The 12,227-nt window shown below is 51.4% G+C and overlaps 1 protein-coding gene across 1 annotated transcript in view; it reads left to right on the plus strand.

Moving 5' to 3' along the window:
* Positions 1-5,737: 5,737 nt before the first annotated feature.
* cnpy4 (canopy FGF signaling regulator 4) overlaps positions 5,738-12,227 on the plus strand; it is a 34,056-nt gene continuing 27,566 nt past the window's right edge. Inside the window, exons 1-2 of the mRNA XM_072493339.1 lie at positions 5,738-5,892; positions 8,214-8,340. Coding sequence (XP_072349440.1) covers positions 5,796-5,892; positions 8,214-8,340 — 224 coding nt within the window. The 5' untranslated portion in view covers positions 5,738-5,795. The remainder of the gene's footprint in view (positions 5,893-8,213; positions 8,341-12,227) is intronic.

Below are 12,227 nucleotides of genomic sequence, written 5' to 3' on the forward strand. Positions count from 1 at the left end.
GCACAAGACGTTATCCGAGAAGCATTTGGTTGACCACTTGAAAAGTCACAGAGTAGTAAGGCTATGGACCGAGTGCCGGAAAACGGGATTCGAATAGATTATGTGTTTGATGGCCGTCGCGGTCACAATGGGCCGAATGGCCTCTTTCTGTGCTCTATGACTGAGTACGCCCGAAGGATTGTCCTGATTGAGGAGCTGTACACCGATACAACTGTAGTTATAGAGGCTGATGGTGATAAAACAGACTTGTTCCCAGTAGGGAGAGACCGTGGAACCCCTTCTGTGCCTGCTGGAGAAAGCAAATATGGCCTGAACGCAATGGCGGGTCCATTAGTTACTTGTCATTTGATTTTTCTTACCACTGGATCCTTGGGTATGGCACCGTGTGTTAATGTGAGAGTTGAGTTTTTACTGCTTTTAATGTTTTCTATAATAAACTATCGATGTTTCAGTCGACCAATGACGTTTCGATGGGTAGCGGACGAGAAGCTGCCAACTGTTTGACAATGACAGAGATGCCTATCATGTTTGGCGGGTGGTCCTTTGCCGAAATCTGAAGCCGGTTAATATCACAATCAAGATCTCCTCGGTCTCCCTGTGTACCGACATTCCTCGTGTGGTGACTGGACGTATAGACACTGGAAATAGGGAGCTGAGAATGTCACCTTGCAACGTCTGTGTTTGACTCGCATTGTAAAATCACACAGTGCGTCCCAAAGTGGCACGGTGGTTAGCACTGTTGCCTTACGGTGCCAAGGACCCAGGTTTGATTCCGGCCCCGGGTGACTGTGGAGTTTGCACTTTCTCCCCGTGTCTGCGTGGGCTTCCTCCGGTCGCTCCGGTTTCTTCCCACAGTCCACCTTCTCATAGTTTTGAGTGAAACAGTTCGGAAGACGCTGGGTCAGCCTCAACCGGGAGTACGTGTCTTCTGCTGGGCAGTGTACTCGAGGTGGGATCTGAAGGCGTTGGAACGGTTGCAAAAAAAAGTTTCTCCAGATTGGTTCCAGGGATAAGGAACTCGGAGTCACGTCGCTAGATTGGACGGTTCTCCTTGGAGAAGGAAATGGACATTTTGATGGAGGCGTTTAAAATTATGAGGGGTTTGGGCACGATCGATAGAGAGAGGAAAGCTTACCACGGGTGGAAGGGTTGAGAACCAAAAGACACCGCTTTAAGTTGAATGACAAAAGAACTGGTAGTGACTTGAAGGAAAATATTTTTACACAGCGACGGGTCAGGATTCGGAAGGCGCTGCCTGAGAGTGGTGGAGGCAGCTTCAATCGAGGCTTCCAGAAAGGAATTGGATTATTATCTGTTGAGAGAAATTCCAGGGAAAAGGCAGGGGTGTGGGACTAGCTGAGTTGATCTTGCAGAGAGCCAGTACAAAGACGACGGATCGAATGGACTCCTTTTTAAAAAAATTTAGAGTACCCAATTAATTTTTTCCAAAGGGGCAATTTAGCGTGGCCAATCCACCTACCCTGCACATCTTTGGGTTGTGGGGGCGAACCCCACGCAAACACGGGGAGAATGTGCAAACTCCACACGGACAATGACCCGGGGTCGAACCCGGGACCTCGGCGCCTTGAGGCAGCAGGGCTAACCCACTGCGCCACTGCCCTGGATCGAATGGATTCCTGTGCTGGCAACCATTCCATTGATCCTGAGGACATTTCTTCAAAATCCACCTTTTGAATATGAATATTCATGACTTCTTATGAACATACATGATGTGGAGATGCCGGCGTTGGACCGGGGTGAGCACAGTAAGAAGTCTTACAACACCAGGTTAAAGTCCAACAGGTTTGTTTCGATGTCACTAGCTTTCGGAGCGCTGCTCCTTCACCTGAGGGACGGAGCAGCGCTCCGAAAGCCACTGATTCGAAACAAACCTGTTTAACCTGGTGTTGTAAGACTATGAACATACAGATCAGGAGCAGGAATAGGCCCCTCGATCCTGCTGCCCCATTCAGTAAGATCACCTGAATTCCACATTCCTGCCAGACCCCGATGACCCTTCACCTTCTCGTTAGTCAGGAATCTATCCAGCTCTGCCGTAAAAATATTCCAAGATTCTGCTTCCGCCGCCTTTCGAGGAAGAGTTCCAGAGACTCCGCCCTCTGAGGGAAAAAAACTTTTAATCTCCGTGTTAAATCTGTGACTCCTTATTTTTAAACAGTGACCCCCCCCCCCGGTTCTCGATTCTCCCACAAGAGGAAACATCCTCTCCACATCCCCCCCCTGTCGACACCCCCTCAGGATCTTAAAGATTTCGATCGCGTCGCCTCTCACTCTTCTAAACTCCAGCGGACACAAACCCAACCTCTCCAACCTTTCCTCATCAGACAACCCGCCCGCTCCTGGTATTAGTCTAAAACCTCTGAACGGGCTCTTCACATTTACATTATTCCTTAAATAAGGAGACCGATACAGTACACAATAGTCCACATGTGGTCTCACCAACGCCCCTGTACAACTGAAGCATAACCTCCCTACTTTTGTAATCAGTTCCGTTCAATAAACAACAATGTTCTATTAGCTTTCCTAATTCCTCGCTGAACCTGCTTATTAACCCTGTTGATACTGCTTGTTCTGGTGCAATCTGCAACTGGAAACATGTTGACAAAAGACACTGGTTTAAGTTGAATGACAAAAGAACTGGTCGTGACTTGGAAGGAAAAGATTTTTACACAGCGAAGGGTTAGGATCTGGAAGGTGCTGCCCGAGGAATTGGACCGTTGTCTGAAGAGATCAATTATCCCTATTAGATTCTTCCATTATTTTTAAAAAGTTCTAGAATGACCTCTCGACCCGCTGCCAAAGCAGACTAAACGTTGTGTTGGGTTGTAAATGGGGCAAATAACTTTCTGCAGAATCCTCCACTGGATTAATGACTGCATAGCAATGGTTTTGCAGTGGGGAGCATTCCTGCTTGAGTCAGAAGTTCTCGATTAGAGCTCCACCCCAGGATCAAATAGGTTGACCTGCAAACCCTTCCAACTCGGCTAGCGGGGGCGTGCAGTGGTACTGCTGCTGGACTAGTAATACAGACTCCGGATAATGTTCTGCCGGCCCAGGTTCAAATCCCATCATGATGAAATGTGAATTCAATAAAAATATGGCATTAAAAAAAACGAAGACCATGAAACGATTGTCGTTGTTTAAAGAAAAACCTCATCCGGCCCTACATGGGGAAGGAAATCTGCCATCTTGGCTTCCATGCGAGTCCCGATCCACAGCAATTTGCTTGATCCTTCAATACCCTCTGAAAACGGGTGGCATGTGACGCAGCGGTCAACACTGGGACTGCGGCGCTGAGGACCCGGGTTCGAGTCCCGGCCCTGGGTCACAGTCCGTGTGGAGTTTGCACATTCTCCCCGTGCCTGCGTGGGTCTCACCCCCACAACCCAAAGATGTGCCGGTTAAGTGGATTGGCCATGCTAAATTGCCCCTTAATTGGAAAAAAAATAATTGGGTGCTCTAAATTCATTTTTTTTAAATACCCTCAGAAATGGCGACTCTGCTCAACGTGGAACTGGAGTCGGCCCTTCAAGCCTCCTCTGCCATTTAACATGGTCATGGCTGAACTTCTTATCTCAATGTCACATCACTCCTGTGTTCTGCCCTTGATCCCAATACAATCTATCCCGTGAATGCATGAGGGCAATGTTCCAGGACAATAAGGTGAGATGCCACGTCCCGTGAATGAATAAAGGAGGCAGGGCAGCGATTCCTATGGGGGAATGGATGTTGGAGCCACTGCCATCGCTACCCATAGCTCCAGGCAACAACATACATGTAAAAGTTAATGTTGCCACAGAACCTTGGAAATGCCAGGACGGACAGCCACACCATGGGTATCGCACCTAGAATCATAGAACCCCTATAGTGGGCAGCACGGTGGCATTGTGGATAGCACAATTGCTTCACAGCTCCAGGGTCCCAGGTTCGATTCCGGCTTGGGTCACTGTCTGTGCGGAGTCTGCACGTTCTCCCCGTGTGTGCGTGGGTTTCCTCCGGGTGCTCCGGTTTCCTCCCACAGTCCAAAGATGTACAGGTTAGACCATAAGACATAGGAGCGGAAGTAAGGCCATTCAGCCCATCGAGTCCACTCCGCCATTCAATCATGGCTGATTTCAACTCCATTTACCCGCTCTCTCTCCATAGCCCTTAATTCCTCGAGAAATCAAGAATTTATCAACTTCTGTCTTAAAGACACTCAACGTCCCGGCCTCCACCGCCCTCTGTGGCAATGAATTCCACAGACCCACCACTCTCTGGCTGAAGAAATTTCTCCTCATCTCTGTTCTAAAGTGACTCCCTTTTATTCTAAGGCTGTGCCCCCGGGTCCTAGTCTCCCCTGCTAATGGAAACAACTTCCCTACATCCACCCTATCTAAGCCATTCATTATCTTGTAAGTTTCTATTAGATCTCCCCTCAACCTCCTAAACTCCAATGAATATAATCCCAGGATCCTCAGACGTTCATCGTATGTTAGGCCTACCATTCCTGGGATCATCCGTGTGAATCTCCGCTGGACCCGCTCCAGTGCCAGTATGTCCTTCCTGAGGTGTGGGGCCCAAAATTGCTCACAGTATTCTAAATGGGGCCTAACTAATGCTTTATAAAGCTTCAGAAGTACATCCCTGCTTTTATATTCCAAGCCTCTTGAGATGAATGACAACATTGCATTTGCTTTCTTAATTACAGACTCAACCTGCAAGTTTACCTTTAGAGAATCCTGGACTAGGACTCCCAAGTCCCTTTGCACTTCAGCATTATGAATTTTGTCACCGTTTAGAAAATAGTCCATGCCTCTATTCTTTTTTCCAAAGTGCAAGACCTCGCACTTGCCCACGTTGAATTTCATCAGCCATTTCTTGGACCACTCTCCTAAACTGTCTAAATCTTTCTTCAGCCTCCCCACCTCCTCCATTCTACCTGCCCCTCCACCTATCTTTGTATCATCGGCAAACTTAGCCAGAATGCCCCCAGTCCCGTCATCTAGATCGTTAATAGATAAAGAGAACAGCTGTGGCCCCAACACTGAACCCTGCGGGACACCGCAGGTTAGGTGGATTGGCCATGATAAATTGCCCTTAGTGTCCAAAATTGGCCTTAGTGTTGGGTGGGGTTGTGGGGATAGGGTGCTCTATCCAAGAGCCGGTGCAGACTCGATGGGCCAAATGGCCTCCTTCTGCACTGTAAATTCTATGATTCTACAGTACAGAAGGCCATTCGGCCCTTCGAGTCTGCACCGAACCTCTGAAAGAACCAAACCGTACCCAGGCCCACTGAGCCAGGTGAAGTTTCTATTTCTGAACCTGGATCATTCAATAACTCAAAAGTTTCAAAATAATGAAGGGCAGTGAAAATGAAATTGTTTTAAAACTGCATCTTTCAGGGGGTTAATGTTTGAACACAAAATTGCACTACTTCCGGGTTGAAACAGGGCCCCACCCACTTGCCCAGCAGGGCGGGAGATTCAAACTGAAGCAGCAGCCAATGGGGAAGTAGGAGGAGGAGAGCGGGGCGCGGCTCGACGGCGCATGCGCCGGCATGCGCCCCACGTGGGGAGGGGGGAGCAGCATGATTGGCCTGGGGTGGAGAGCGCCCGTCCACGTGGGGTGTGGAGGGGGAGAGGAAGGCAACCGCCGCGCTCGCTGATTGGCCGCCGTTGGCGGGGTCAGGTGGGGCGCGCCCGGTGATTGGTCGCCGCGGGCGGGTCACGTGCTCGCGGCCCGGTGATTGGCTGCCGCCTGCCAGCTCGACCTGGGGTTCGGCGGGGGGGAAGATGCTGCGGTCGGTGTTCGTGTTTCTTATTCCGCTGCTCGCCGGCGGAGCGGCAGCGGAGGACGGGGACGCCGAGAGGCTGCCCACCAAATGCGAAGGTGTCAAGTAGTTGGGGGGAGAGATGAGGCCGATCCTGGCCCTCTGTATGTGCAGGCCACTCCTGCGGCAGTTCAAAGGGTGCGATCCGCGCGGGGGGGGTGAGGGGATTAAAGCTCAGAGCTGGTTGCCCCGAGCAACTGACCTTCCCAAAATGGCGGCGGACCAGTGGGTCCCACCTGATGGTCACTGAGTGAGTGCCCCACTGTCAGAGGGTCAGTACTGAGGGAGTGCTGCACTGCCAGAGGGTCAGTACTGAGGGAGTGCTGCACTGTCAGAGGGTCAGTACTGAGGGAGTGCTGCACTGTCAGAGGGTCAGTACTGAGGGAGTGCCGCACTGTCAGAGGGTCAGTACTGAGGGAGTGCCGCACTGTCAGAGGGTCAGTACTGAGGGAGTGCCGCACTGTCAGTGGGTCAGTACTGAGGGAGAGCCGCACTGTCAGAGGGTCAGTACTGAGGGAGTGCTGCACTGTCAGAGGGTCAGTACTGAGGGAGTGCTGCACTGTCAGAGGGTCAGTACTGAGGGAGTGCCGCACTGTCAGAGGGGCAGTACTGAGGGAGTGCCGCACTGCCGGAGGGTCAGTACTGAGGGAGTGCCGCACTGTCGGAGGGTCAGTACTGAGGGAGTGCCGCACTGTCGGAGGGGCAGTACTGAGGGAGTGCCGCACTGCCGGAGGGTCAGTACTGAGGGAGTGCCGCACTGTCGGAGGGTCAGTACTGAGGGAGTGCCGCACTGTCGGAGGGTCAGTACTGAGGGAGTGCCGCACTGTCAGGGTCAGTACTGAGGGAGTGCCGCACTGTCAGAGGGCCAGTACTGAGGGAGTGCTGCACTGTCAGAAAGTCAGTACTGAGGGAGTGCCGCACTGTCAGAGGGTCAGTACTGAGGGAGTGCCGCACTGTCAGAGGGACAGTACTGAGGGAGTGCCGTACTGTCAGAAAGTCAGTACTGAGGGAGTGCCGCACTGTCAGAGGGTCAGTACTGAGGGAGTGCCGCACTGTCAGAGGGTCAGTACTGAGGGAGTGCCGCACTGTCAGAGGGCCAGTACTGAGGGAGTGCTGCACTGTCAGAAAGTCAGTACTGAGGGAGTGCCGCACTGTCAGAGGGTCAGTACTGAGGGAGTGCAGCACTGTCAGAGGGTCAGTACTGAGGGAGTGCAGCACTGTCAGAGGGTCAGTACTGAGGGAGTGCCGCACTGTCAGAGAGTCAGTACTGAGGGAGTGCCGCACTGTCAGAGGGTCGGTACTGAGGGAGTGCAGCACTGTCAGAGGGTCAGTACTGAGGGAGTGCCGCACTGTCAGAGGGTCAGTACTGAGGGAGTGCCGCACTGTCAGAGGGTCAGTACTGAGGGAGTGCCGCACTGTCAGTGGGTCAGTACTGAGGGAGAGCCGCACTGTCAGAGGGTCAGTACTGAGGGAGTGCTGCACTGTCAGAGGGTCAGTACTGAGGGAGTGCCGCACTGTCAGTGGGTCAGTACTGGGGGAGTGCAGCACTGTCAGAGGGTCAGTACTGAGGGAGTGCCGCACTGTCAGAGGGTCAGTACTGAGGGAGTGCCGCACTGTCAGAGAGTCACTACTGAGGGAGTGCCGCACTGTCAGAGAGTCAGTACTGAGGGAGTGCCGCACTGTCAGAGGGTCGGTACTGAGGGAGTGCAGCACTGTCAGAGGGTCAGTACTGAGGGAGTGCCGCACTGTCAGAGGGTCAGTACTGAGGGAGTGCCGCACTGTCAGAGGGTCAGTACTGAGGGAGTGCCGCACTGTCAGTGGGTCAGTACTGAGGGAGAGCCGCACTGTCAGAGGGTCAGTACTGAGGGAGTGCTGCACTGTCAGAGGGTCAGTACTGAGGGAGTGCCGCACTAATCAATAAACCACAGAATGGGTCTTTTACCTCTCTGAAGCAGAAGCAGTTTTCAGGCCCAGGATCAAGCTCTGTGGGGGACCGCCCTCACCCGCCATGCTGTCCACAATAATTCTGTTCTGAAGAATAAAATGAATTTTTTTTTTCTATGTCTTGAGAGTAATTTTCCCAAGCGAGGGATCCATGTTGATTCAATGCTTTAGTTGTGAGGCGGAGGGATGGTGAGTGTCAGGAATATGTGGGGTTCATCTTGCGAAGCTCCAAATGTGTTTTAATTGCCCCCTTTGCAGGGGACCCGCACTCCTTGTGCGGTCAGCAGTGGGAGACCCTGAGCTGTGAGTGCATCAGGGATGCATTTTGGAAACCGAAAGCACGATCTCGGGAGAAGGGTGATAAGCAGCCTGGAACGGCGCCATTGCATGGTTCCTAACTCTCCTTTCTGTCTCTTGTGTGTGTGTGTGTGAGAAGTGTGCAAGTTCCTGACGGTGGAGCTGCAGACGGCACTGGATAAGACTAAACGTTCCAAGGAAGTGTTGGAGCTCGGGGAAGTGCTGGACAATGGGAAACGCAAGAGAAAGATAAAGTACAACACATCGTAAGTACGGCGCAATAATCTCTGGAGCCCTGTAGCCCCAGTTACTCGATGCGTTTTCAGTCCTCTAGACCATTTCTCCCAAAGCACACCTTATAGTTTGCGAGTGCCTGGTGATCAGGCATCTGCGGTATCAACACCCCAGACTGGGTTTGATTCCCAGCCAACGTCTGGGCCGTGATAGGACAGCCAGCTGACAGGTTGTTTCTACTGGTCGGGGGAACCTAGAACACTGGGTAAAGTGATGATCGTTTGAACAAAGAAAATTACAACACAGGAACAGGCCCTTCGGCCCTCCCAGCCTGCGCCGATCCAGATCCTTTATCTAAACCTATCGCCAATTTTCCAAGGATCTACTTCCCTCTATTCCCCGCCCGTTCATATATCTGTCTAGATGCATCTTGAATGATGCTATCATGCCCGCCTCTACCACCTCCGCTCGCAAAGCGTTCCAGGCCCCCACCACCCTCTGCGTAAAAAACTTTCCACGCACATCTCCCTTAAACTTTCCCCCTCTCACCTTGAAATCGTGACCCCTTGTAATTGGCACCCCCACTCTTGGAAAAAGCTTGTTATTCACCCTGTCCATACCTCTCAATTTTGTAGACCTCAATCAGGTCCCCCCTCAACCTCCGTCTTTCCAACGAAAACAATCCTAATCTACTCAATCTTTCTTCATAGCTAGCATCCTCCATACCAGGCAACATCCTGGTGAACCTCCTCTTCACCCTCTCTAAAGCATCCACATCCTTCTGGTAATGTGGCGACCAGAACTGCACGCAGTATTCCAAATGTGGCCTAACCAAAGTCCTATACAACTGTAACATGACCTGCCGACTCTTGTGCTCAATACCCTGTCCGATGAAGGAAAGCATGCCGTATGCCTTCTTGACCACTCTATCGACCTGCGTTGCCACCTTCAGGGTACAATGGACCTGAACGCCCAGATCTCTCTGTACATCAATTTTCCCCAGGACTCTTCCATTGACCGTATAGTCCGCTCTTGAATTAGATCTTCCAAAATGCATCACCTCGCATTTGCCTGGATTGAACTCCATCTGCCATTTCTCTGCCCAACTCTCCAATCTGTCTATTTTGCTGTATTCTCTGACAGTCCTCCTCGCTATCTGCAACTCCACCAATCTTAGTATCATCTGCAAACTTGCTAATCACACCTATACCTCCATCCAGATCATTTTATGTATATCACAAACAACAGTGGCCCAATCACGGATCCCTGTGGAACACCACTAGTCACCTTTCTCCATTTTGAGACACTCCCTTCCACCACTACTCTCTGTCTCCTGTTGCCCAGCTAGTTCTTTATCCATCTAGCTAGTACACCCTGAACCCCATGCGACTTCACTTTTTCCATCAATCTGCCATGGGAAACTTTATCAAATGCCTTACTGAAGTCCATGTAGATGACATCTAAAGCACTTCCCTCATCAATTAACTTTGTCACTTCCTCAAAGAATTCTATTAGGTTTGCAAGACATGACCTTCCCTGCACAAAACCATGCTGCCTATCACTGATAAATCTATTTTCTTCCAAATGTGAATAGATCCTATCCCCCAGTATCATCTCCAACAGTTTGCCTACCACTGACGTCAAGCTCACAGGTCTATAATTCCCTGGATTATCCCTGCTACCCTTAAACAAAGGGACAACATTAGCAATTCTCCAGTCCTCCGGGACCTCACCCGTGCTCAAGGATGCTGCAAAGATATCTGTTAAGGCCCCAGCTATTTCGTCCCTTATATCGCCCTTGGCGGCTCGCCGGCCTTGGGTCTCCTCGCCAGGACCCGGTGAGCCCCTTCTAGCTCCAGGGGGCTCGGAGAGGCCTCCGCACCCATCAGTGAATGGAGCATCGTGCTCACATACGCCCCGGCATCGGCCCCCTCCACTCCTTCAGGGAGACCCAGAATCCGGAGATTCTTCCTCCTCGACCTGTTCTCCAGTACCTCTAATCTCTCGGCCCACCTCTTGTGCAGCGCCTCGTGTGCCTCCATCTTCACCGCCAGGCCCAAGATCTCATCCTCGTTCTCGTTGGTTTTGTCCCTCCGGAGCTCTACCTCCTGGGCCTTCTGGTTCTCCTTCAGCCCCTCGATCGCCAACAGCATTGGCGCCAGCACTTCCTTTTTAAGCTCCTCCACGCAGCGCCTGAGAAACCCCTGCTGGTCCGGCCCCCATGCTGCTCGATCTCCGCCATCTTGTTTTTTCCCCCTCGTTTCTGCCGCTGCTCCAAAGCCTCTTTTTCCGCCGCTCCACTTCTAGTCCCCTCTATACATGACGGAAGGGGGACCTTACTCTCACCTTCCCACACGGGAATCGATCAAAAACTTTCCGTTGGGGCTCCTCCGGAGAGCCCAAAAGTCTGTTCTAGCGGGAGCCGCCGAAATGTGCGGCTTAGCTCCGCATCGCCATAACCGGAAGTCCCATCGTGCCCTCCTTTAGCACAGCTGTGATATCATCTCTGACCAGTAATGCAACTCCTCCACCCCTTTTATCTCCCCCTCTATCCCTCCTGAAGCATCTACACCCTGGGATATTTAGTTGCCAGTCTTGCCCTTCCCTCAACCAAGTCTCAGTAATACCAATAACATCTTATTCCCAGGTACTAATCCAAGCCCTAAGTTCATCTGCTTTACCTGCTGCACTTCTCGCATTAAAACAAATGCACCTCAGATCACCTGTTCCTTTGCATTCTTCATCTCTTCCCTGTCTACACTTCCCTTTAGTCACATTGGGTTTATCTAGTACCTTACTGGCTTTAGTTGCTACCTCTTTACTGACCTCTAACTTCTTAATCTGGTTCACATCCCCCTGCCACATTAGTTTAAAACCTCCCCAATAGTGTTCGCAAAAGCACGCCCTAGGACATTGGTTCCAGTCTTGCCCAGGTGTAGACCATCCGATTTGTAATGGTCCCACCGCCCCCAGAACTGGTTCCAATGTCCCAAAAATCTGAACCCCTCCCTCCTGCACCATCTCTCAAGCCACGTATTCATTCTGACTATTCTTGAATTTCTACTCTGACTGTCTCGTGGCACTGGTAGCAATCCTGAGATTACTACCTTTGAGGTCCTACTTTTTAACTTGTCTCCTAACTCCCCAAATTCTGATTGTAGGACCTCATCCCGTTTTTTTACCTATATCGTTGGTGCCTATATGCACCACGACAACTGGCTGTTCACCCTCCCCCTTCAGTATGTCCTGCAGCCGATCTGAGACATCCCTGACCCGTGCACACGGGAGGCAACATACCATTCGGGAGTCTTGTTTTCGACCACAGAAATGTCTGTCTACTCCCCTTACGATTGAATCCCCTATGACTGTAGCCCTGCCAGTCTTTTTCCCGCCCTTCCGTGCAGCAGAGCCAGCCACGGTGCCATGAGCCTGGCTACTACTGCCGTCCCCTGGTGAGTCATCTCCCCCTACAGTATCCAAAACGGTATACCTGTTTTGGAAGGAGATGCCCGCAGGGGACACCTGCACTGCCTTCCTGCTCTTTCTCTGCCTTTTGGTCACCCATTCCCTGTCTCCCTCACCAATCCTAACCTGCGGTGTGACCAACTCACTGAACGTGCTATCCACGACCTCAGCATCGCGGATGCTCCAAAGTGAGTCCATCCGCAGCTCTAGAGCCATCATGCGGTCTAACAGGACCTGCAGCTGGACACACTTCCAGCACATGAAGGAGTCAGGGGCATCGGCCGCGTCCCTGACCTCCCATATTGAGCACTAGGAGCATAACACGTGTCTGGAATCTCCTGCCATTTTTACACTTTACCTTAACTGATTACAAATATATCAAATAATCCATAAGTGAAAGCAATAAAGATTTTACTTACTAATCACAATACTTACCAACACACGAAGAGTTCAA

The sequence above is a fragment of the Scyliorhinus torazame genome, chromosome 31 (genome assembly GCF_047496885.1).
Source record: "Scyliorhinus torazame isolate Kashiwa2021f chromosome 31, sScyTor2.1, whole genome shotgun sequence".
Lineage (NCBI taxonomy): Eukaryota > Metazoa > Chordata > Chondrichthyes > Carcharhiniformes > Scyliorhinidae > Scyliorhinus > Scyliorhinus torazame.